This window comes from Branchiostoma lanceolatum, chromosome 2, assembly GCF_035083965.1.
Source record: "Branchiostoma lanceolatum isolate klBraLanc5 chromosome 2, klBraLanc5.hap2, whole genome shotgun sequence".
Classification (NCBI taxonomy): Eukaryota; Metazoa; Chordata; class Leptocardii; order Amphioxiformes; family Branchiostomatidae; genus Branchiostoma; species Branchiostoma lanceolatum.
The window spans coordinates 31,727,309-31,754,315 of record NC_089723.1 but is presented as its reverse complement, the minus strand read 5'-3'; the positions used below and the strand labels follow the sequence as shown (position 1 = coordinate 31,754,315).

Here is a 27,007-nt window from a genome sequence, read left to right as displayed (position 1 = left end):
AATGACCGATGATGCGATAGACTAAAATGACATCATCCTCATACACTCATGACACTGCACGACAATAGTTATCCACTGTTTTTAAGGAGATAAGAATCTAATGTATCCCATAAGCCAATGTGGTAAGGACACTTGCTCGAATTTGTTGGTTTCTTTATAAGATGAGATGATGTCACGTGATGGACCAACCCGGAAGTGAAGATGTGTTGTGAAGTTCTCAACCGATCAAAACTTCGTTGAGGTTTGTCAGTAGTGTTATGGTTCCCGCGCGCTAAGTCAGGTAAAACGGAAATCACGCCACTTCTCTGCTGTATTCTAGATTCTGGAAGTAGACCTGTTATGTCAGACAAATGTGATCGATAGAAATACAGTGTAATTTTTAATAGACCATGCCTTTCTGATGCCCCCCACCCCAAATTATAATGATTGGGCCGTTCCAAAAAATAAATGAGGAGGGGGGGTTGAAGAGGTATAAATTACTGTTTTCTCAATCCCCACACAATGATTTTATCCAAGAGCCTTGACCCACCAAAACATTTCATCCGAGAGCCGTGACCCACCAAAATATTTCATCCAGAGCCTTTGTCTGCCAAAAAATTTAATCCGAGACCTATGACCTGTCAAAACATTTCATCCGGGACCTTTGACCCACCAAAATTTTTTATCCGAGAGCCTTGACCCCCAAAAAAATTCATCCGAGAGCCTTGACCCCCAAAAAAATTCATCCGAGAGCCTTGACCCCCAAAGAAATTTCATCCGAGAGCCTTGACCCCCAAAAAATTTAATCCAAGGGGCTTGACCCCCCCAAAAAATTAATCCAATGGCCTTGACCCCCTCAAACGTTAATCCAAGGGCCTTGAATCCCCCCAAAAGTTAATCCAAGAGCATTGCCCCCCCAAATCATTTATCCAAGAGCCTTGAAACCCCCAAAAAAATTATGTGACCTTTGACCCATAAACCGTTTTATCAAAGACCTTTTACCCTCCAGAATTTCACATTTGCATGTTTCACGCCTTTTGCTGTGAGCACTTTCTGCAACTTCTAGGTAACACCATGAAAATATGCTAAAATATCTTCCATAATTTGTGTAACTAAGAAATTGTCTTATCTAATTTTTCAACTTTGAACGAAAAGATACTGCAAGATTTTCACCGTGCTGCAAAATCTTCAAAGATTCGTGTTATACTAGAATGTACAGACATAGGTAAGATCCAGTCATGTTATATTGCTTAATTTCCATGTAATCAAAGTATTCCTATGATACTTATACATTGCTGCTATATTCAATACTGTAACATTACTGATTTCAAGACCTAACAGATCTCTTGTTTGTCTTGTAAGTTGTAGCTTACAAGCAGAAAATCACTTTCCATCCCCTTCCCTAAAATCCCCTCCCCTCTACTGTAAGAAAGTCATAAATCTCATATTTCAATTACTGCAAGTTTTGACATTTTCTTTGCCAAGTTATAGTGCATAATTCCCATTTACTTGAAGTCTATAGTTTTGGCTGTAAGAATTATACACTCTTATGCTACATATTGCTGATAATGTTTCATTACTGTTTATATGGAGAGCTCAAAATAGGAGAGCTCATGGAGGCTGGATGGAGCTAATTGCCAACAGCGACCTTCTGAAACCAGTGTTTGTCTTGCAGCTAACTAGCAGAAAATCACTTCCCCGCCCCTTCCTGCCCCTTCCCTTTAAGTCATAAATCTTATCTACAAGGAGCATTTCTGGTCATTTTAGGGATGATACTAGTAGTTCTTGCAACCTGACATCAAAAGCATGTCTTATGTATGATAGGTGACTGTACTAAGTGATTTCAGAATTTGTTTTGACTTGCTGTGTACAATCATATTTACAAGTCGAACTATGAAATGAGAGAGTATAATGTAGTTACCAACATATCAACTGAAGACACTTTGTGAGGTCTGTTCTCTGACCTCTAAGACATAAAATGTTCCAAGTTGTTTTATTTTCCATGTGAATTGGTAAATCATTCTTCTAGTACATATTGCTGCCGTCAGACTACTGAATTATGATAAGTATTGGGCTAATAGACCCCTTTCCAAATACCGCGGCCATTTTGAATCCAGGGCGCGCGCACGTGATTCGAGCGCGGGAAAAGTCAACACCCGGTAAGACCAAGCCAGCGGTAAGGCGCTCCCAATAGAAACCAGCGTTGAGTCATCTTCGGCGGCGAGATGTTCTCCTTCTCGGTGAAATCCATCGATATATTTGCATGGCACAAGTAGATGATATTGTTGTGGACACTTGGACTAGATATCGGCCAGTAAAATTGTGAATTTCTGCTACTTTTCCACAGTTTCTGCCGGGATGTTGAACGCGCGCTACAGTGATAAAATGCTGATATGTTTACACCGCGTGCTTGTAATTTCCCTAATAATGTTAGCTAAAGTCGAGAAAAATCCCACAAAACATACACTTTTCGGATCATTTTAGCTTCGTTTAGGTATGAATATAACTCTTGAGCCTTTTGGCTGTCGTGACAATGCCAACATCATCTTGAAATTACGTTAGTTTGAGGGAGGGTTTTGTTTTCTGTGCAGCGTTACATCGACTTCGCTCAGCAATATTTGACATTTCCGTTGAATGCAATCCCACAAAAAAAACAAGACGTCAAAATATAGACTTGAGTTCAATGTCCTTTTGGGTACAACTTTGGCAGCATTCCGGCGGCTTTTTGACGATCTTTTCGGATGCCAAGAATTTAGGCTTGAGGACTCTAAGTACGTGAGTGAAGTTGTGTTTTCCATTCTATCTGACGTTTCTTTAAATCATTTTGCGCGGCAATATTTCAGATATCTGTTGGCCGGATGGAACCCAAAAAACGTTAAATAATATTGACTTGAGGACTGAAGGACCTCCGGCCGATATTTTTCCTTTTGTTGTGGGGTTTCATCCTGTGGAAATCTAAGATATTTCCGCAAAAAGTGATGTAATAAAACGCTCCAAAGAAAACACGCCCCCTGCTTCACTCACAAGTCGAGAAAAACCCCGTAAAGCATACACTTTTCGGGCTGGGATCCTTATAGCTACTTAGATAGAAATATACAGAATTTTACCGGTTGTGACTTCCCCTGGGAAAACGCGCGTTGAGAGGGGGTCGTGTTTCTGTCTAGCCTTTATTTCTTTTCTGTCAAGCTTTTCCTTTCTCTCTTGTTACATCGCTCCGCAAGCGATATTTGACATTTCCGCTGAATGCAATCCCACAAAAAAAGACCTGAAAATGTAGGCTTGAGCTAAAGGTAATTTTTTGGGGGAATTTAGCAGAATTTCGGCGGCTTCTTTTGACGAGTTTTCTGAAATATCAAAACCTAAAGTACGTGAGTGAAGATGGAGTGTTTTCACTTTGCGCCGTAATATCTTAATTTCCGTCAGATGATATTACAGAAGCGTGAAAATATAGGCTTGAGGGCTTTGCGAGTATAAAAATTTGACGGAACTTCGGTGGCTCCTTTGACTTTGACGATATTTCAGTGCCAAGATTAGCTTGATGAAGTTCGTGAGTGAAGCAGGGGGCGTGTTTTCTTTGTAGCGTTTCATTACATTACTTTTTGCGGAAATATTTTAGATTTCCACAGGATGAAACCCCACAACAAAAGGAAAAATATCGGCCGGAGGTCCTTCAGTCCTCAAGTCAATATTATTTAACGTTTTTTGGGTTCCATCCGGCCAACAGATATCTGAAATATTGCCGCGCAAAATGATTTAAAGAAACGTCAGATAGAATGGAAAACACACCTTCACTCACGTACTTAGAGTCCTCAAGCCTAAATACTTGGCATCCGAAAAGATCGTCAAAAAGCCGCCGGAATGCTGCCATATTTAAGGACATTGAACTCAAGCCTAGGCCTATATTTTCACGTTTTTTTGTGTGTGGGATTGCATTCAGCGGAAATGTCAAATATTGCTGAGCGAAGTCGATGTAACGCTGCACAGAAAACAAAACCCTCCCTCAAACTAACGTAATTTCAAGATGATGTTGGCATTGTCACGACAGCCAAAAGGCTCAAGAGTTATATTCATACCTAAACGAAGCTAAAATGATCCGAAAAGTGTATATTTTGTGGGATTTTTCTCGACTTTAGCTAACATTATTAGGGAAATTACAAGCACGCGGTGTAAACATATCAGCATTTTATCACTGTAGCGCGCGTTCAACATCCCGGCAGAAACTGTGGAAAAGTAGCAGAAATTCACAATTTTACTGGCCGATATCTAGTCCAAGTGTCCACAACAATATCATCTACTTGTGCCATGCAAATATATCGATGTATTTCACCGAGGAGGAGAACATCTCGCCGCCGAAGATGACTCAACGCTGGTTTCTATTGGGAGCGCCTTACCGCTGGCTTGGTCTTACCGGGTGTTGACTTTTCCCGCGCTCGAATCACGTGCGCGCGCCCTGGATTCAAAATGGCCGCGGTATTTGGAAAGGGGTCTATTGGTACTGTACATGCCAAAACGTTTGCAGTGCTATTGAATTGAACTCTTTACAAACCTTAAACCAAGGCAAAAAGATGTTCCATTGTGTGACAAGCGGCATTAGCGCAACAGTACTGTTTCAAACGTAAACTCAAAACCACTGCGCACACTCCATTTTCTCCCTACCGCGATATCAAATCACTTCCCCACCCCTTCCCTCCCTATTAAATATCTTATCTCTATCTAGACTTACAGCAGCAGTACACCAACATTCAGAGCCTTTCTGAACATTTTGGTGATCAAAGAATAGTAAAAAATTGTATAGCAAGCATGATATGACATGAAAAGCAGGTCCTGGATTTATTTTGAGGTTTCACATACTAACTGATTTCAGTATTTGTTTTTAATTTATGTCAATGTGGGCAATAATGCTTGCATTCCAGTTTCCATGTAGACCTATGTCAGTATAGGAAGGAAATTCCGTTAGTTTAGTCAGATGACAGCTCGACTCAGTCTGTGTCATGCAAACATCTTGAAATATACTAACTTTCCACCGGCGCTTTGCTGGTTTGTTATTTTTTTGTCACCACCTAACACGTGATCAAACGCGCTAAGTTCTGAAGTTTGTTCCTTTGTGACGATTTTCTTGTGAGGCTTGATCTCCCCATGACATGTCACTCGGCTTTGAATCTCTGACTGCAACAGTCGATTTGCAAATCTTTTTAGTGTTCTGCGGTTGGCTTACTTAGCGACCAGAAATAACGGCGGTTTTGCACGGTTTGCTTTTGCATATTTTATCAGGGATGGAAAATGTGAAAAAAATGACAAAAAGCACTGCATATGTAGAATATTCAGCATTACATTGCTTGTAGACTTTATTTGAAGTCAAAGGGAAGATATGCTGGCAGTCATATTGGGAGTGTTACTTAAGATTTATTGTTCCATCTGTAGAGGATTGGATTAGATACTGAAGGGAAGGGTATTATCTGGCATTCATTCTATTTATATCTATTTAAGACCCCGCGGCACTTATCGACTGTTGAAATGGCTATGTCTTAAGGAGGGCCTGCATGGGGGGTCCCGACAATGCTCTATGCTAAATTCGACAGACTGGCTACGTGTTAAGCTAGATTCAGAAATAAAGCAAACATTGCACATTCTATCTAAAATCATTTGTAGGTTGTATTCTGACTTTGTTGTCCATACTTAGGAGGGTTATGGCACATGAAGCTGAGGAAAAGTACACAATAGATGATCATATTAATGTTAGTTGAGTAAAAGTTGACATGTCCTCTGATTGGAGGTGTACAAGTTTCAGATCTAACTTATTTCTAAGACTGTAGTTTATTTGCACCATAACATGTAGACCATGACTAGATGTGAATTACGTAATCAAACTGTAGAGAGGTTGACATTAACAGATTAAAGGAATTCATTAGTTAATGGAAGATTTTGCTGCAGTGAAAGTAAAGAGTTCTGGGTATCTTTTAGTTTGTGGTTAGAACAATGTTTAAAACAATTGAAGTCAGAGTAGATGTGAGAAACAATGGAAGTCAAAACAAACGTTTGTGGTGATCTCATACAAAAACTTGAATGTACAGCAAATATCTACATGTACAATGTCATGTGCAGCCATGTGCCAATGTCCTCTACAATGCATCTCCAGTATAGTAGTCTGTAGTACATCAAACAGTCTAGGTCCATGGACACGCATGTGGAGGGTGATCACCAATTTTGGTATGGGGACAGCCAATGAAAGGAGGGGGGGGGGGGTCCTACGCTGTGTAGATGAATTGTTACTTTGACCCCTACACTGAGGGCCTGCATGGGGGGGTCCCGACAACGCTCTACGCTAAATTTGGAGGGCCGGCTACGCATTACGCTAAATTCAGGTAGCCTCTCTAGTCTCTACGCTCCACGCTAAATTCTGAAGCTTCCCAATGCATTAGACAGGACTCAAAAATCTAGCAGCTGAACTAAGGCGTCAAAGTTGGTAATGTACGAGGTTTGGAGGTGACAAAAACAATGTCTTGATAGCGAGGATTTTGTACTTCTTTTTTTTTTAGATTATGGCACAACCGAGCGCCAAAGACGGGTGATTTATAAGGGGATGGTCCCTGGAAAATGTTCAAAATTTAGAAGTCTAGACTCTCTAAAATGCTATTTTCTGCATTCTGAGGGGCAAATTTTGCTGGAAGAGTAAGCTAAGTTTAATGACATCTCAATTTGTAAAAAGATATAACGGGGGGTGCCCAAATATCGGACGTTTTTTTACGCGCTGGAACTCACGGCGCTCCATTGCTGGTTGCCAGAGAATGCTCATGTTTTAATGAATGAATTTTGAACACATTCATCTAAAGGCCATACTTGGACAAAAAATGTATTCATACTGTTAATGGGCCCTTCATGCTCCGCGTTACATGCGGAAGACGCTGTGAGACATTTTCACGAATGTACCTTCTGATTTAGTGCTACACCAGATAGTGTGCCTAACTTATTACGCTTTGGTAATTTTGCTCTCTTCGGAAGTTGGTGATGAAGTTAGGGAAATGTAAATAAGGCTTGAAGTCTGCTATATTCTAGCTTTCTTTTGACCGGAAAATTTTGACTGTGTGCACTTCTCACATCATGTGAGAAGGGCTATATCTAGCGCATCCCAGCTCATGTTCCCACGGGAAATAGGCTACTACGCGGCCCGACGTACGTATTGAATGCGGCCCGACTTACGAAATCATTACGAAAAAACGACACCGCTTACATCAACAATACTTATTGGGAAATATCTTCGCCATCTCTGTATTCAGTTTTCTTTTCATAGACGGTACCAATCACATGTTAGAGCGTAACAAAACTGTGCGTTGAATCGTTCCGCCACCATCGCGGCCCCAAAAAATGGCGGGAAAACAACGTCGTCAGACGACAGCAATGTTTACGTCGTTTTTCTTTGGTCGGTTTTCTTCTCAACAAACACTTAAAGACCCAAATTTTTAGTGTTTTATGAAGTTATTTTTCTTATGTGTATGATAGCTGTGTGACTTATGTATCTGCTTGGCACAGGTCGTAGATTGAGGTGCCGGGCCTTCTAGCTACGCAGTGACCCTCTACTTAGCGCTACCATCATTATTGTCAAAATACTACTTTTCGACAAAACAAGAAATGAATATGTACACATATGTTTTGAATGTAAATGACAATTATGTGCATGAACTTGGGTTATTTACCTTCCTTATCAGCATAGTCATTGGACACAAACACGGCGTACTTATGCAAAATAAGATCAGTTAAAAATCCGATGTTAGGGCGCGTGCGATGTCAGGGCGCCCCCCGTTACAGAAGGGTTTCAGCTTGATTTTGGGGGAACGGCGCCTTTCGACTTATTTTTTCTCCAGAAGTACGACATGCTCCCACGGGAAAATAGGGCGGTCCGGGAGAATGCTAACGTCCGAGAAAATTTCGAAATCTTGACCTGCTGAAACACTGTTTCCTGCATTGTGTAGAGGGGGAGGATAGCAAAACAAAGCAGACTGAGGACATGACACTCGTTTGTGACTTAGAGCAAGGTTGGAAAAGTTTGACAACGCTTTACGCGCAATTCAACAACTATGCATTACGTAGAATTAAAGTGGCAAATAACGCTCTACGTAAAATACACCGATTACGCTCTACGTTGAATCGGAGTGGCCGGCAACGCTCTACGTAAAATTAAAACGGCTGATTACGCTCTACGTAAAAGGGCATGCAGGCCCCCTACACTGTCTTTCATTTTTCAACCATTGTAGAATTTTTTTCTGTTAATAACTGTGTGACCCATTACAAATTATTCTTTAAAAAGTTAACCCTATGGCTTTTAAGTAAAACTATAGCAGCTCACTAAACTTCACAAAATCTGGCATTCAAAATGCAAGAACTTGAAGAATATCTGGATCTCAACATTTCCTGGGGAAGAAGGCTCATGGACCCCCTACTATCATAATCAGCTCTATCTTTGGTCTTATCTGGTCTGCTAATGACTCACAGAACCCCTGCTGGAATCACTGTTGGCACAAGGAAACCTGATCTGATGTAGGAAATTGGCCCTGCCATGCCTATAGCTAGTACAGATAGAGGCTGTGTCCAAACAATATTTTTCAAAGAATTTTACTTTAATAGGCCAACTTAGGCATATAGTGACAATGACTTGCTTTATATGTAAAAAACAACAACAACAGAATCAGAATCAAGGAATATACTGTACCATACATGCAAATGGGCTTCTTCCCTAGGAAGATGTGATCAGCTTAGATTACTTTAATTAGTTACAGAGCCCCCTACCAGGCTACCCTGTGAGAGAAATCTTTGGGGCTCCCAGGCCTAAAGCCATCCTGGATTTTAGGCCTGGAAGAAATTTGCCTGCTCAGAATAAAAGAATGATAACTATCATGGACTTACAACTCTAGACCAACAATGGAAACAACGAAAAGTAATAGTTCAAGGATGGGCGGGCGAGTTTGTGGGGATATATCAGAGCCCCGCCTCCCAAGGAGGTTGTTGGCATCCTGTTTAACTGTTTTAGAGCACAGCCATCTGTCCGAAGCAAAGCTAAGCATACATATTGGGAAATACTTTGACATTTACACTGAAACAAACACAATAATGCCTAGGAATGTTTGGGTTAGTGATGATCTTTTTCTTAGAATAATCCCCACTCCACATGTGGTTTTACTTCTGTGGTTCAGTTGAGGTGACAGGCGAGTACCAAGGAGTGACCATTATTTCCTCTCCCTTGAGGCAGAGGTGCTTTAACCAACCTTTTTTTTTCATATTTTGTTACTTCTAAAAAGAAGGACCACTAGAGGGACATAAATGTTGGAAAGACAAAGAAAAACACTGGGCCGACCCTACATCTGCTTGGTGATAAGCTCACACCCAAAGCAAGGAATGTTGGAATACTTGGATGCTTTTGCCCCTACTGATCCCTACTAACTGGCAGATCATGGCTAATCAGACCCCCACAAACTTGGCACTGGAACACCCTGGTCAACTCGGTCCAACACCCTAACACCACCTAAGCCATTTAACCCTAGACCTGGGCGAGAGTTGATCAGGATGTTGGTGCCAGGGCTGTCTCCAGGACCCATCTTTCCGTCCCAGGACAGAAATTTGCTTCTTGGGACGGAAAAAAAGTTAACCCCTTCCGTCCCCAAAATATCAATTTCATGAGGTAAAAGCTTAAAAAGACAGATTCAAAAATGAAAGTTAAAAAAAAAACGGCTACCAAACAATGAGTGGGAAGGAAAAAGATTTTATAGAAGGCCCTGGTTGGTGTCAGTAATTATAGGGCTGAATCGTCCTGATCCCCCAAGCAGGCCAAGCAAGCCTGTGACAAGCATAAACTGTTCAACAGGATGGTGCCCAGGCTACCATCTGTGCTCCCAGAAGTCAGTTGGGGGTGGGGTGGAGTGGTAAGGTAAACATGTCCTTCCTGTCAAACTCTTGCCATAGAAAAAGAAGTCGAAACTGTATCTTGGCATGTATAACAAGAGGCTTTCTAGAGTTTTTATTCACATGTGAGAGGAAAGCCATAAATTGAAAAATCTTGCAGGCTTTTGAAGGTGTTTTTGAAGTAACCACAATGTAATATTTCTAGCCTCCCCCTTTCATAGAGTTGGTTTAGTCCTCAAGGCACATGGTTAATCCATTCCTCTGGTCAGGCCTGCTCCCAACTTGCTGAATGCCCAGCGTGACTCTTTGGCATGTGGCTGTAGGGTATTTTGTAAGTCATCACAGTGACTACAACCGTTGACTGGATCCGCAATGAATTCATTACTTAGGAAGTGGTATAATATTGTAGTTGTTGTGCTACTCTAAATGAAACGCACATACGTACAGAAAGCTGTACAGATCTTTCTTGAAAGTGTGAGGAACATTGTGTACATGATATCCGACAGCCTTGTTCATGTACAATGTACACAGTCAAGTTTTGTTATCATTTGACACTGATAAAATTGAGTGAACAAAGGCATAAACAGAGGGAGTAAATTGTGTAACTTATGTAGAAAGCTCTTGTTGTAGTTTAAAACAAAGACATGGGAGAAGGGATTAAATGCCAACCCCATGTTGGGGGATAACAAAAGATGTATCATTTCATGTATCGCAAGGTACTAGAGTTACACATGCACAGCTACATGTATATCCACCCCATCCTCTACATTGACTCGTATAACCAACCCCATCATTGACAGTAACAGCAACTTTATACATGCAGTCTTCCTTTCGATATAAATAAGGCATGAAAGGAATTTTTCTAACCATCACAGCACAAATTTTTAAAAATATGCTTAACAACTAATACCTGGAAAAACATCAAGAAAACAAAAGCCTGGTGACCAGGTTTAGGTCTTGGTGCACCCAATTTTATGGAGCATGAATACAGTCATATTCAAGTTTTCCTTCCTGCCCTCTGCTTTTTGATGTCCACTTGCTACTAACATGACTTTCCCCTTACAATGTCCCAGTTTTCCTATCTGAAGTTTTCCCTACCTGGAGTTTGTTTTTCCAGATTAACCATGTCCCCTGGGGAGCCAAGCCTTGCAATCATGAGCTGGGGTAGGCAAATAGGTTTCCCTCCCAGTCAATTAAAAAGCTATTAACAGATCATCTCGATGAACTTTTGCTGGACTCTGTAAAACACCAGGATTCCACACAGGAGACATCTGAAATCCTAAGATGTCCTGGACTCTTGTAACATCATCTCTCTCTATCAGTAACAGCATAGCAAGACCAAATCTGTATGACAATGCTCGGAACCTCCAATTTTGGAAAATACATTTTCAAAAGAGCTGTGCATTTGATAGAAAAATAGATAAAATTTAATGATCATCACACATCAGTAGTAGAATGGTCATTATTTACAAAATGTAGCGAACATGGAGAAAACCATAGAAGAATGAAGAAATGCTAAACTCTACAAAAGTTATCTGAAGACAGCTACATGTAGATTCCATGTGTTACAGAAGGCAGAAATCCAGTGAGCAAAAAAGCATATATGGCAGGCCGGCATTACACTTTACAACTGTGAATAGTATGCTGTCATGTAACTATCATGATGACCGAATCTTACAATGTTCCATCAACAGTCCGATGAATCCTTTATAATAATTGAAATAATCCTTCAACAGTCTTGCAATGGTCCGATTTTCATGTGATGAAAGAAGTGCCATACCTGGTCCAATGTTGTTCATGAATTCTCAACCACCAGATCAAGTGTAGAACATGTCACAGTTGTGTGACTGTCCTGATATCACAGCCATTTAACTGATCGCTGGCTAGCCATGTTCGTCAAATAGAGGATTGTCAAATCCCAAAACACATTCTCTATGGATACCTGATCTCAGGTAAGAGAAACATTGGGCAGCCACAGTTGCAGCTCAAAGACGTTTGCGAGAGGGACTTGAAGGCTCTTTATATCAATACGGAGCACTGGGAGGATTTTGCAAATGACCATTCCAGATGGAGATGCACACTATCCAGGCAGCTGAAATCAGGAGAAGTTAGACTGATGCGCAGGGCAGAAGACAAGCGGATCTGCTAGGCCTAAAAGTTAGTCTGGAGCCCTGTCTTACAGGAAAACATGCAAGCCTTTGCAGTAAGAAGTTGCTAAACTATGCGGAAGGCTCTTGGTGTCTCGCAGAACTTGTAAAGAGGATTTTTTTGCACCGGTGACTTTGGAACAGTCAATTTATGCATGGAGAGGGAGATGGGCAAAGTATGTTGCTCTCGCAAATGTTGCCTTTCTACATGTAGTTAATATTTCGATTTGCCCAGGTGTTATTTTGGGACAGCCTACTTCTTGATTGGGGAGGAGTATGGGCGAAACATGCTGTATTTGCTCATGGGCAAATGACGGCCTTTCTAGTTCTTGCAGCATTTGTTGAACATTAACAGGCATCAATCATGCAAATGAGACCCTCATTTACATAATTTATGAGGAAAGGCTTAGAAAGGACATTCATACTTTGAACAACTTCTGTTTTTTGTAACAATATGTAACTCAATCAATAAGTGCAATTTTAAAATGTGTTGTTGTGGAATGTTTTAATGTCTGGATAAAGATGTGGAAAAAAAAAGTTTCATCCTTTCAGATTTCAAGCCAGAAATGACATCTAAGGAACGCATAATAGTAATATTTGATGTGTTGATGAACAACGTTTGTATACCTGTACACTGTTTACTGCCCTTTTCAGGACAAGTGCATCATAATGAGCTGCCATGAAAGAATATGATGATATCCATGGGTTTAAAGACTGTCAGCTGATAAAAACAAGTGTTAACCTTAAGTCAACAGCAGGAACACTTGGCTGTGATGGCTGTTAATTAAATGTTAATATGTCATGTGTAGATTGGTAACTGTTCTTTGACAAATGTACACATGTTGTCAACCTTTCAACATGTAGACCTTAATGTACATACTGTAGATAATATGATTGAACAGTAACTGCCTAGTATGTTGAAATGGATGTTATTCATTTGTCTTGACTTTCTTACCATACAAAAACGCTGGACAGGGCATGTCTCTAGGCATATATGTATCAAAGCTAAGCCAATATGAACATAAATATACATGTAGTACAGTGATATATTCATTGATAAATGAATAAATGAAAGACTAATAACTGCTTCTTTTCTTTCAATGAGGTACAAGTAGTTTTTGAATGTGAACTGTATTTTGCTTTTATGACATTGATAATGCAACAGAAGCTAGAATAGGGTTAGAATAGCAGGGCTGATGCCGGGAGGGTTTGCGCAGCGCTTTAAGCCGTGCTGGAGGAGGGTGTATGCTCGGCAGCATGGTTTTGATTTTTGAATATATCACATTACGAAGGGGAGGCTCCCCTTCGTAATGTGATATATTCAAAAATCAAAACCATGCTGCCAGGTTGAAAATCTGATAAAAGTAAAGTAAGGAACTTTTGTAAATTCGTTTATCTTTTATGAGACTTCATTTTGTAGCTGCTAAAGGTCAGGGATTTAAGTATTTGTGGTGTTGTATGGTTGAAACAATTCTACAGTTACAGTACTAGTTGCATTACATATACATGTGTGTATTGAGGTGATGATGATGATACATATCTATAAATCCTCTGCATACATTCCAAGATTTAGATTTACAATTACAGCAATTTAGTACTTTTCGTGTTAACTTTTTCACCTCCCTAATACTTTTTGCTTGACCCAAACAAATATACAAATGGAATCCATATTTTGCTTGACCACTATCCTAAGACATGCTTTTGATGTCAAGGTTGCTAGAACGGTTGCTATAACTACTAGTATCATCCCTAAAATGACCAGAAATGCAAAAGGAAAGGCAGGAAGAGGCGGGGAAGTGATTTCCTGCTAGTTAGCTGCAAGACAAACACTGGTTTCAGAAGGTCCAGCTGTTGGCAATTAGCTCAATGAGCTCTCCTATTTTGAGCTCTCTTTCTTACAAACAGTAATGAAACACAGTCTATAGCCAAAACTATAGACTTATATAATTGAAGAATGAGATTTATGACTTTCTTACAGTAGAGGGGAGGGGATTTTAGGGAAGGGGAGGGAAAGTGATTTTCTGCTTGTAAACTTACAAGACAAGCAGGAGATCTGTAACTAATTAGGTCACATGTCCGGCAATGTAACAGTATTATATATTGAATATTGCAACAGTATTGAATATTGCAGCTATATTATGTACCATAAAAATTTCAGATTTTCCACGACCCCACAAATTGAAAAAAAATCCAGAGTTTGCTTGACCGCACAAATTGAAAAATCCAGATTTTGCTTGACCCCATAAATTGAAAAATCCAGATTTTCCTCAACCTGAAATTGAATAATCCAGATTTTCCTCAACCCCACAAATTGAAAAAATCCAGATTTTGCTTGACCGCACAAATTAAAAAATCCAGATTTTGCTCGACCCCACAAATTGAATAATCCTGATTTTTCCTTGACCCCACAAATGGAAAAATCCAGATTTCGCTCTACCCCACAAGTAAAAAAATCCGACCTCTTCAACCCCTACTCCACATCTATTTTTTGGAACGGCCCATTGTGAACTTGATCTACTTTAATATAGATTTTGATATAACGTTAGGTTAAGGTACTTTTATATAATAGGGTTAACGTTGAATACTCTGTTACGTTATCGTCAGTTGCTTTCAGTAATGACAGAAAGTTTTACACTTTTTGTTGTGACACCATGTTAAAGATGAAATCGTTTTATAGGTGTTACAGTATCTGGCAATGTCTATTTTGAAAATGGGCTGCCCTAAGCACAGCAATGAAAAATCAATTAGTTATATGTAAGAATTCTTGGCACTAAATTTCAATTCCTGATCCCATGAGTGACTGTTACTGTAATAGATACAGACACAGACAAGTACCACAAATGTCAACAATAACATAAGCTAATTCTTTATGATAGATCTGGAGTGAATGGCACCTGAGCTTTCATCATGATTCCATGTAGACCTATAACTGAGACTGAGAACACTTTCGTCTGATAAGTCATTACACCACTGCACATGCGCAACACTCTAAGATCAGATGTCAGATATGAAGCCTTCAATACAATAGAAACACATAATCCTGAAAACGTAATTTTAATGCATATGTAACGTCGTATAAACATCTGTGGAAAACAGATCCAAGCTGTGCCACTTGTGTCAATGTGACTTAACTTTTGAAAATGAAATTTTAGAAATCATCTGGGCAATTACGTCATTTGCATGGAATCGTGAACACATTTTTACGAGCTTAGTTAAACATGTTGAAGAAAATGGGCTTTGACATGAAGTATGTTTATCAATTATTCATGACACGCTATGACATCATTGATATGGGAAGATTGCGTGACAGTCCAACCCTGTACCAGGCATGAGCTGGTATGAATATAAAACATCATATTTCAAATATGGCATCATATATAACACCATATAGTTAACAGTTTAACGTACAGATCTCCAAACAGAATTGTTATGGTCTCTAATATTTTAGCAAAATCCTAGTTGTAAAGTTTTTAGCCTCTCATCTTGCAAAATGAATCATACATCAAAATGTACCACCTGCCAGTGACAGCTGTGTGAATGAATGAATGACTGCCAGTATTGCAAATAGCTTTTGGGCTTTTGTGTGTGGAATCCCAGCTGTTGTGTTTAATGCAATGTTGTCATGACAACTGTTGTGGGGCCTAATTGTCAGGGGACCTGTGTGTGTGTTTGGTCATCGCTCATGTGATGTTCTGTCCTTCATACGATGACATTAGGGTAAAGTAAATAGGTTAGAGGAAGTGTCCATGTGTGACAGTTCTGGTAGGGGGGCTTGTACTAGCATCATAAAGCAATGAATAACACATCTTGTGAGTGCAAAACATTCATTTGTACTCTAGAAATTGCTTTTGAAATTACTGCTCTAAAGGTTTTATCCATACAGCATGAAGGCAGTAGTGTTATATTAATGGCATAAAAACCTGTTAAATTTTTTTTCCCAATTTACCAGTGGCACAGTCAGTGGGATTACCAATGACTCAGAAAGGCCATAATAATCCAGAAGGCTTAGGGAATTTTTTGTGTCTGCAGATCATCATAAGAATGACTGCAGTGTTACTTAAGGGTTCTAACGTTATATGTAGTATTGATATGGCAAGAGCATTATATAAATATCTAGAGTGAAGACTAGCTTGTAGCTTAATGCCTCGTACACAGAGGACGATGCCAACTTCAAATCTACCTCCAGTAAATGTGCCAGATGACTCCTCATCCGTCTCTTTTGCGCAGGATTCCTCCCAGTCGTGGGTCGTACAGTTTAAGGTGCGTGGAGACGACATGACGCAGCAGACCAAGAAGGCGTTGTACCTGGCCAACGATTTTGACTCCCTCCACAAACTGGCGGATGTGGAATTTAAGGCTGGAGGCTGGATCTTGAAGTATGTTGTATTCATCATCAAGTTTTTCATTAGGCTCTAATAGCCATACTTTTGTGTTTTATTAATGCCTGGTATTAAATGAATAAATATATAAAACAATGAATGAATTAATGGGTAACTGCAAAAGTATATTCTAGCCTTTTGACTGAATGACACATCAGGTCACTGTGGATCACATTGGACATAAAACAAATGTTAAAAGGCTTAATGAATCTTCAAAATTTGAAGTATAGCTACATTTCAAACTTATTCGAAGGTTGTAGGCACATTTGAATGATGCCTTTTCTCCCTTCTTCCATTTCAAGAAAATTCCTTTTGCTAGCTAGTCTCTATCCTTCTATTGTGTAATACATGGAGATAGTTGTAGAACATGTTTTCAAACTGCTTGTATATGTTATACTGTTAAGGCATGCAGAAACAGCCAAGAAGCTGTTTGCTGCTGCAGAGGCGGCGGGCCAGGTGGGGGATGAGGAGAAGGCCTTTGTGTACTACATGCGCTACCTGAACCTTCTGAACAAGGTGTGCTGCACTCAGGAGTATAGGAAAAAGAAGGTAGGTTACCACAGTTTTCTCAGTTTCTGTAATGCCATTGATTATAAGTAGAACCCCTAGTTTTCTATATGAATTTGGTCTTCAGAATTTCAGAGTTATTACTAGGGTGGAAATCTGTGTCTGCTGTGCTACGACACTGTAATATTTATGATGATTCTAATAGATCCTACTGTTTTTCATTTCTTTGATTCAGTATTATGCACACTAGCACCCACCCTAAAAAGACTTTCTTTTTAAAAACATTAATTTTGATGATCAGCAGCAAACATGAATTTGGGACAGTTCAGTGGATTAATTCCTTCTTTCTAGGAACAACAACCGGAGCTTGTGGTTCCCCTGTTCTCCATGAGATCTCCAGCCGGCATGAAGGCCATTCAGGAGGCTGAGAGGCTGAAACAGAGCTTGAAACTTAGGTAAGGAACTGCAGTTCTTTTTAAGTACATAAATTTGTACATGAGAGTAATTCATAGTGGCACCTAAAGGTACAGGTAACAGTTACTCAAGTATTACTGGATTCTATTCAGTTACTTGAGCAACTGTTACCTTTGGTATCTTGTTACCTGGATGTCTAACCTTCATTCACATAGTGGCATTTGTTTGTACATATTATGGCTGTAAGAATTTTTTTTAAAGGAATTCTCAAACACATGTAGATGCATGTGTTGATATTGCTTGTGATTTATGTTGGGAAACACAATTCGAGCTGGAGGTCTTGTTTTTTTTCAATATACCACTATGCCTCTCTAAAGTCTGTTTTCTATACATACAAGTATCTCTCAGTCAGTCAGTCTAAAAGACTTGCACAAATATGGCATGGTACAATTCAGGTACAATATTTCAAAATTCAGGTACAATAACAATTTAATCCAGGACCTCCTATGTAATTAATGCAGGCTTTAAATCAGGCAATCTCACCAACAGGGATATCTCTAGGATTTTGTTGAAGATTATCATGATGGAAAAGATTTAGACCATGATGAGATTCTCAGTAGTAACAGGAGAGTGTTTCTGTCTTTATCAGGTATGAGCAGTTGGCAAGGACCAGGGCACAGCAACGTCATCACCAGTATCAACGAGGTACGACCATCTCTTGGATGGACAGCTTTGGTGCACTAATGTCCTCTTTTTCACTGTTCAATGATTGGTTTGATAGAAATATTCTGATAAAGAAGTCTGAAGTTTCATAAAGTACCTTTTTCCTATATAATGTCCTTGGTAAGTCCTTGTTCTTACCAAGTGATGTTCATTGTGTTGGGCACATGTGATATATAGCTTGTACCAGTAACCCATGCTTATCCAAACAACCTCAAGTGCCCGAGAGGACTACAAGTGATATTTTAGAATGAAGTATACATTACTTATAAATATTTCAAAGTTTTGAAGCAAATGTCACTTTTGACAGTAATGACTAAGATCTTAAATGTCAACGTTACATTTCTGTTTTTGTTGTTAGAGGTGCATGAGTCTTGTCCGACCCCTCCACCCTACACCCTGGTACAGGACCCCCCTCCACCTTACACTGCTGTACAGCCCACAGCGCTTATACCATCAGCACCTCCACTAGGTGCTATTGTTTTCTCAACTGGGAAATCAAAAGTCATCAAATCCATAGCTGATCAAATGAGGCTAGCCTAATATTGATTATGATTCAGGATTCCTGTCATAAGTCCACCATTAGCTAATTAAACATTCATGTCTGTCAATTATAAACAAAATAAAAAGTTGAGAAAAAAGCAAATGCAAACAGAATCATCAATATGAATGAGATGTGTTATGGATAAAGCACGACTTAACAGCAATTCCATCTTCTGATTCATTAATGATGCTTCAGTACGACAGTAAAAGTTGATCTACTGAAAATTTGCTGAAATTATACTGTTAGTACACGTGGTAATTGATCAGTACTTAACAGTGAATTTCCAGTACTGATGGTTTGCCAAGGGTTGATTTGATACTAATGCAATGTGATTGACAGTGTTATGCAATTACTGTACAATTTTTGTGCATTATATTCTTTCTGAACATTCTTGTGCTGTTCACTTTCACTTGATTGACGGGTACCTTATTTATTCCTATCAACTCTTTGTCCCTCTTCACAGAGCAATTGGCAGCTCGGCAAGGTCAACAGATGACTCAACCTGCGCATAGACCAGTTCCACCCATGAACTACACACAACAACAACAACCACATCCACCAGCACCATCGCGCCCAGCACCTCCTGCACCATCAGTATCGTACCCTGGGTCACAGCCTCCTACTGTCCCGGGAGTTTCAGGCACGGGTGTAACTCCTGTACCGCAAACCTGCCCAGCGTACCCCTCTGATAACCAGACTCCTACTGTCCCAGGAGTTACAGGCTTGGACGTAACTCCTGCACCGCAAACCTACCCAGCGTACCCCTCAGATAACTATCCTCCTACTGTCCCAGGAGTTACAGGCATGGGTGTAACTCCTGTAACACAAACCTACCCAGCATACCCCTCTGAAAACCAGCCTCCTGCCGCTCAAGATCCTGGTACACAGCCCCATGTGCCTTTATACCCAACATTAGGAGACACTAGTGCTGGTAACACTGAGCCATCTCCAGGAGATGGGACTACACAGGGGGATAGTCAGCCAACTACTGTGTCATCAGATTCTTCTGCTCCACATGAAGTCCCGGGGGATGAAAGAAGAGATGCGGGAGATGAAAGTGGGAGGACGTCACCCGATCTTAGCGACTTTGTTGTTTATGGTGAAGGTGGGACAACTGAAGACAGGGACTCAACAGGCCTTGAAGACGTTCAACAACCTGAAGTGCCTACATTGGAGAATAGGGGTGTCACAGAGGATGCAAGTGGCAATGTGCCTGATGGGGAGGAAGACAGGGATGCTGGTAACCCCCAAGAGACTCCCACACCATCAGGACAGAAGGATGATGCCAGTGATGAGAGGATGGTGCTGCCTCCTAGTGATGAGTATGCAGCAGCTGGGGGAAGTGCTGAGGGTGGTGAAGGGGTGAGGAAAACTGGACAGGATGGAGGGATGGATGAGTTGACAGATGGTATGGCATCACTTCATCTGCAGGTGGGTTAAGTAATGTTCGCTTGACTCAAGTTTAGAGATGTGAAAGTAACCTTTATTAATATTAATCTGCCGGATTGCATAATTCCGCCAATTAAAAAACAGTGGGTTTGAGAGATTCCCCAGGTATGCACAGTTTAGATATACAGGAGTGCATTATACTGGGGGACGCTGGGTTGGAGATCTGTTTGGACATATCTTTTCAGGGTGGTGGAATTTTGTAGCCTGGTGGAATTATGTTAGTGGATTATTTGCTGGCAAAATGCCTCAATTTGAACTTGATCAGTTTGAATACAAAAATGTGATGATATTTAATGGGCATTCGTCCCACAGGATGTTCCATCTACTGACTTGGATACACCAGAAGATGTCCCCAGACCTCCAGAGGACCCAGAACCAGCCATGCCCACTGACAGCACACAGGATACAGGGAATGTAGCAGGTATATGGAATTGATCTCATTGTGATCAGTTTGTCAATCACCATAGATGGGACCATTGCTGAGACATCTTCATAAAATCAAGGTATAACTTACATTGAACAATTTGTGCCACACTAGTTGGTCATTGTTTAAAGCAAAGATTGCAAAACATTGCAGGAAGTCATGGCTATTATTGGAAACAAAATGATAAGATACAGATTGCCCTATTCATTGAAAATGTAATTTATTTCAGTGTACTTCACTATCAGTGTAATAAAACCAGATAGGATTGAGGATTGAGTTATAACGTTACATACATGAAGCACTTTTGTTTCATCTGTACAAATACGCATATGACTCACAAAATAGGAAAAAGAGGCTATGATAGCCTTGATACCTGAATGTGTTGCTCAGCTTAATCTAGGGACAGATGATACTTCCGTAAGAAGTCTCCCACTGGAATTGGTTCACCACAGTGTGGCCCGTGGTTGGCCAACTGTTTCTTGGTTTGAGACTGACTGGCATATGATCTGTCAGGTTTCATAAACCATGAGGGAATCATAACTGATTTTGTATTTCAGGTGAGAGCACACTGTGGCCCTGTGTGCAGTGTACATACTTGAACGAAGAATGGCGTCACCACTGTGAGATGTGTTACAGTAAGTGTTCAACAGACAATTGCACTATTTTTTAATGAAAGTTTTTAAGGCACTGGTGTATCTGTACAGTTGCATCATCTTAAAAAAAATCTGATGAGGGCTAAGCCTGTGTCAAAAGACATTTATTTGCCACATGGTAGCTGAGGTTTAGAATTATGCATTGTCTATATATATTATAATGTTGATCCCAAAGGAACTTTCATATTCAAAGTAGATTCAACCTGGGAATATACTTTGGTCAGTTCAAAGCTCCTTTGCAGGAAATGAGTCATTCATTGGATACCATGTTGCAAGAGGAATAGTGCTCCTTTCTTGGTGGGTTGGAGAGTTAATGTTGGAGTAGCCTGTCGGTGGATAGGACTGGTGTTTTTGCTGGAGTCCCTGCTCATAGATGGACTTTGCAAGACTACAACTGAGGATTGCAAGGCTGCGGTTGAGTTTATGTACAGGGGTGACTTTGGGTACATGTAAGTTTAGAGAAGTTCTAGCAAATTTGCAAAGATCAGTTCATATTAGTCCTATGTAGAGAATAGCTAGTAGATATAAAGAAGTCATTCAGGCAAACATAAGAGGAATGACAAAACAGATGTTAACATTTTGGATGTTCTTGAAAGTATTATTGCTGGGGCATAACGATGTATAGAACTGAGAAGAGAGAAGAGGTTATATCACACTAACATTGTACCATTGTCTTTGATTTTCACATGTTACTTTCCTTTGTGTTGCAGACAGTAGAAACACCAGTTTCATTGGTAATCCTCCTGGTTTTGAAACAACTCTGCATAACGTAGGTATGTATCATCGCCATTGTGCCTTTATACTGGTTTGAAGTCTGCCTGTAATGAGTTGTAGATTTTTAGCAATTGCATTAACAGCATTCTGGTACTTGATGTTGTATTTAGTAGCTAACTTTAAATAATCAAAACTTTATTTAAAGATGGTAAACCAGCGTAGTTTGTTTAATGTTACATTAAAAGGATTTGTAAGTTAAATTTCAATCTTAGGTCTGACATCAAAGTGGGAAAATGAGACAAACATAATGCAAGAATCAGTAGAAGGAAAGACTGCAATCATTAGGGTGACCTGGACACAGGAATAATCAATTCTCTTGTACATGTAGCAGAAGGAGTAAAATGTTTAACAACAGCTCTGCTTTCAGCACTGCAGCCAGAGTCAGAGCCTGAGAGGGAGGCGGTAGGACCAGTCTCTGACCAGTCTTCAGAGGACAGTGGGGAGGAGTACAACAGTGCCCCCGAGGACAGCATCCCCGATGAAGCTGCAGGTAACGTTATATAGGTCTATTATCATATCATGATGTCATGAAAGCAAATAGTGACAAGATGAACCATATGTTTTCCTAGACAGCTCTGAGGTTGTGTGTTAATTACTTCCATATTCATAGTCGTGATGCCAATGATGATGGAATTGCAATATTGTGGTGTGATGAGCAACAGAAAAAAGGTGTAACCTCCATTAACATAAATCTGCCACTTAAAAAAACAGTGGGTTTGAGAGGTCACTAGTGCAGCACCCCCCAGGTATGCACAGTTTAGATATACAGGAGTACATTATACTGAAGAACGTTGGGTTGAAGATCTGTTTGAACGTATCTTTTTAGGGTAGCACAATTATGTACCATGGTGGAATGATGTTTAACATAGTAGATGTTCACTACATTTACTGAAAAGATCTCCTAATTTCAGATGGAGACAGGATAACCTGGGTGTGCCACAGGTGCACGTATGTCAACACTGGTGTCAGCCCCATCTGCGTCATGTGCAGAGGTACTTGCACTTCTCAAAACTTATAATTCCTTAAAGTTTTGCAATACTCACTTGAGTATCATTTCTGTGTGAATGATGCATGTTCTTTATTGGATAATTTTGTATCATAGCTGAATCACTGCCATAAAAAAAACTGTCAAAATGTTGTAGCCGGTGAAATATAAACCCAGCTCAAACTATCATAATAATGGCATAATAACAGCAGTAAAAATTTATCTTGTATTGCTCTTTGACCCATCCATAGTTCTGAGAAGAGTTGACTATCCTGTCCCAGACGAGGCCGTTGAAGACATTTCCTCTCGGTTTGGTCGTCTGACCCGGCCTCCACTCAGGTTGGTAGAGTTGCTGTAATTTTTGTAATCCAATATTGTTGGAAAATAGATTTGAATTCCCAAAGCACAGAGTCATATGCACTCAACATAATCTGACAGATAAATGACCTCCATCCTCTACATTGTTTGTACTGTATGCACCTTATTTGACAGTGTCTTTTAAAATCACCAAGTACTTACTAAAACTGTTGAAAGCATAGAAATGTTTATGAACAAAGCAACTGAGCACAATTTTCATGTCTCCCATCAACTAAGGAATATGTTGTGCTTCAAATATCTGAAAGTCTTTAAACCCGTAGTAATGGCAAAGAAAATCCCTCACTTTGACATGAAATACTTAAAATGGAAGATTTGATATTGATGTCACAAAGAAGTTCTGCTTATTGTAAATTTAGTATTGTTCACAGTGGTTATATGTTTGCCTTTTTTTGTGGTTTGCTTATCACACTGCAAACATGTCTTGCACTGCACTACTACATTTGTTTCAAGTGCAAACTTAAAACACTACGAAAGCCTCCTTTTCCCTCCTACCTTGAAATTTAGTCCCAGAGAGCTTAAATTAGAATTTACAGTGTCTTTTTTTCACCAGGAGGCAGGAAGCAGGCAGTTCAGCCTCTGGAGGGACAGCTTTGCTGGACAGCCTGAGACAGCAGCTGGCCATGAACCAAGGTTATCACAAACACAGCGTCACCGTCAGCCGGGAGTCGATCCACGCGGACGTCATACGTCTGTATTCTGACACAGACAGGAGGACCTGGACACATCAGATCAGGGTCACCTTCAAGGTGAGAACAACTTAGACTCTACCATCCTTCGCGGGTCGCTGGGAAAATAGTAGAAATTGGCCCAAATAGAGTCAATTGTATGAAGGGAGTCGGCTACGGAGATAGGGTCCAATATTGCAACTGCGGCTGTTAATGTTACCCTCCATGGCCAAAGTCCCTCGGCAAATGTTCTCCCTATAGCCGGCGCAGTTAGTCTGGTAGAGAATAAGAACAAGTACTGATGACAAGCACTAAAGATCCATGTAACATCTATTAACATCATTCCACCAGGGAACATAGGTCTGCCACCATGAAAAGATGCATCCAGATGAATCTCCAACCCAACTTCCCCCAGTATAATTGTCAGCATTCCTGTATATCTAAACTTTGCAAACCAGGGGGATGCTGCACTAGAGATCTCTCAAACCCACTGTTTTTCAAAGAGGCTGATTTATGTAACCCGGTAGATTAATGTTAATGGAGGTTACATGCCTACTGGCACATGTCTATGACAAAAAGGAGTGCAGTTTTAGTACCATTACATGCAAAACACCTTGAACTTTTGGAAGTAAGTTCCATCTTCCTAAAACAGTTCAAAAGTGAATGTTCTGTTTAACGTTACTTATTAAGACAGTCAAAAGAGTACTTACATTGAAAAAGAGGGTCCCATTGATGAAAGCTACTTGGACAGGGCTGTAGCTGACTGTCAACTATCAATATTACCACAGATATGCAATGTAAGATGTCATGCAGATCATGCCTCATAGTTTATGTTTATGCCTGCAACTTGCCAAAACTGATTCCTTCCCTCTACCACTTCAGGGTGAGCCATCAGTAGACGTAAAGGGAGTCAGCAGGGAGATGTTCACCATCTTCTGGGAGTCCGTGAAGCAGAAGTCCACAGCTGGGTCGGACGTTCAACTGCCCATCTCCACCCCAGAGTACAACCAGCGGTACTGGGAGGCCGTGGGGAGGGCGCTGTGTCACTGCTACGTGCTGGTCGGACACTATCCTGTGGATGTCATCCCAGAGGTGATTACTTAGATCCTTTGAACACTGTGACATTATGTATTCATACTTGTGCCTTACTGGTAGAAGGCTTTTGCCTCATACTTGCAGCAAATGGTATTTAGAAACTACTTTGTAGCTTACAAACACCCTGTGTCATATAGTTATAAAGCAAAAGAGACAAGACTTTATTTTTGTGCCTTTGTTCAGGTGATCACTTTGCACATTCTGGACAAGAGACCAACCAAGCCAGCCCTCCAGGAGGCCTTCCTCAACACACTGACAGAAACTGAGAGAACCCTGCTCAAATCCCTGTTCGACAACTACACACCAGAAAACTTCACATCCAAGAAGACAGAGCTTAGAGACTTTCTCATCAACTGTGAGATTCAGACGATGCCAACATTCCAGGATTTCCCCGAGATCTTCCATCGTGTGGCAGAGTTCAAGGTGTTTGAGGAACCAAAGGCTGCCATTTTGGGCATCGTGTCGGGTTTTGGAGAAGCAAGTGCCGAAGTGTTTAAACAGGTGACCACAGAGGACATCCACGCTTTGTACTCGTCCCTGCAGCCAACCGCAAACAACATCATCGGTAAACTGGAACTCACCACTCAGAGTCGGAGGGGGGAGGGGCCCAGGGTTTTCTCCATGCTGACATCGTTTCTGTACAACTCCAACGAGGATGTCTGCAGAAAGTTTCTCCGCTACGTGACGGGAAGCAACCTTCTGAGCATGGAGGCAATCAAGGTCCGCGTGGATCCGGGGGTGCGCGGTATCGAGTCGCACACCTGCTTCAACGAGATTGCCCTCCCCACCTTCCAGGAGTGTTCCAGTCAGGAGGAGTTCAACCAGGTGTGGATGACTTTACTGGAGGACAGTGCTGCATGGGAGTACAACTTGACATGAAAAATGAACCATTAGATGTAGCTATTGTTTCTCTCTGTTTTAATGATCAAGTTGCTTCTTTGCTATGCCATGTACAATCAAGCAAGATTTTATGAGATGCTAGACCTATATTTTATGTAAATTTAAGTGCTCACAGCCTAAGGACTGCAAGTGGTTCTGTCAAAATATAGTCTAACTGAGCAAGTCAAAACGAAGACTCACAAATTATTAAAAAGCACAACGGTAGGTAAGGCTGTCTTATATGAATTTATATATGGTAAATTGACGGTGCTCTGTGAAGATATGTGAGTTACATATACACGATGAGTAAATGTTTATGTCAGTGGTAGCAATGTGTTCACTGCTGTAACATTGCTGTACAATAATGTAAAGCAGTGTTTGATACGTGCCTCCGATCACAAGATCTGACTGTGGCCATTACATACATGCAGTATTTTACAGTCAATGCAAATGCATTCTTGCCATAGTGTGGTTACACCAAAACGAAGATTAACATGATACTCCATACAATTAGTAACGTATCTTCAATTTTGTCTGGTCATAGCAGTTCCATGTACAATGACTTGGACTTTTTAGCACTTCAATCTAATATGTGCCTCAGGCCCATCACAATATTCTATGAATAATGAATTAACAATAACAGTAAACCACTATTACAGTGTTGTTGTGAAGTAATGTAATTGACTAAACGGTAAAGTGTGCTGTAAAGTAGGTCTTAAATAGATTTTGGAAGACATTCTTTTTGATCCAACATTTCAAAAGTTATGACTTTCATGTTGATTGAAACTAAAACATGACAGTCTTTCAGCTTTGGTTGACCCCTGATTCCAACAAGTGTTATAACAACTGGTAATAGAGCTTACAGAAGCATTGTTGCTGAGACATCATTTCTAGAATTTGCAAACAAATCTTTAACAAATAACCTCTCTATGATCATGTATACCTCGCCCTGCTTACAAGAAAATAAAAGTCTTGTATCTACTGAACAAATTGATGGTTGTTACATTAAATCATGATCAAATGAAGTTTAGGCAACTATTCGCTTTTCACACTCTGACATTTTAACAATGTCTCTAGAGATTTCTTTCAGATTGCAAATATAACCCTATGGAATATGGGGTCGT

General features: G+C 40.4%; 1 protein-coding gene across 5 annotated transcripts; it reads left to right on the top strand.

Annotated features, from left to right (window-relative positions):
• Positions 1-41: 41 nt before the first annotated feature.
• On the top strand, positions 42-26,873 carry LOC136428624 (uncharacterized). Of its 5 annotated transcripts, none has more exons than XM_066418280.1 (16): positions 42-122; positions 16,245-16,393; positions 16,801-16,945; positions 17,255-17,358; positions 17,967-18,022; positions 18,399-18,509; positions 19,045-20,012; positions 20,343-20,451; positions 21,012-21,089; positions 21,818-21,880; positions 22,249-22,371; positions 22,778-22,873; positions 23,118-23,205; positions 23,795-23,990; positions 24,792-25,001; positions 25,188-26,873. In XM_066418280.1, exons 2-16 carry the CDS (start codon positions 16,293-16,295, stop codon positions 25,881-25,883), a joined length of 3,144 nt encoding a protein of 1,047 aa, XP_066274377.1. In that variant the 5' UTR covers positions 42-122; positions 16,245-16,292; the 3' UTR covers positions 25,884-26,873. The 5 variants fall into 5 exon arrangements, with proteins under 5 accessions (XP_066274377.1, XP_066274376.1, XP_066274374.1 ...); XM_066418279.1 differs by lacking the exon at positions 42-122 and adding an exon at positions 129-241; XM_066418277.1 differs by lacking the exon at positions 42-122 and adding an exon at positions 134-280.
• The last annotated feature ends 134 nt before the right edge of the window (positions 26,874-27,007 follow it).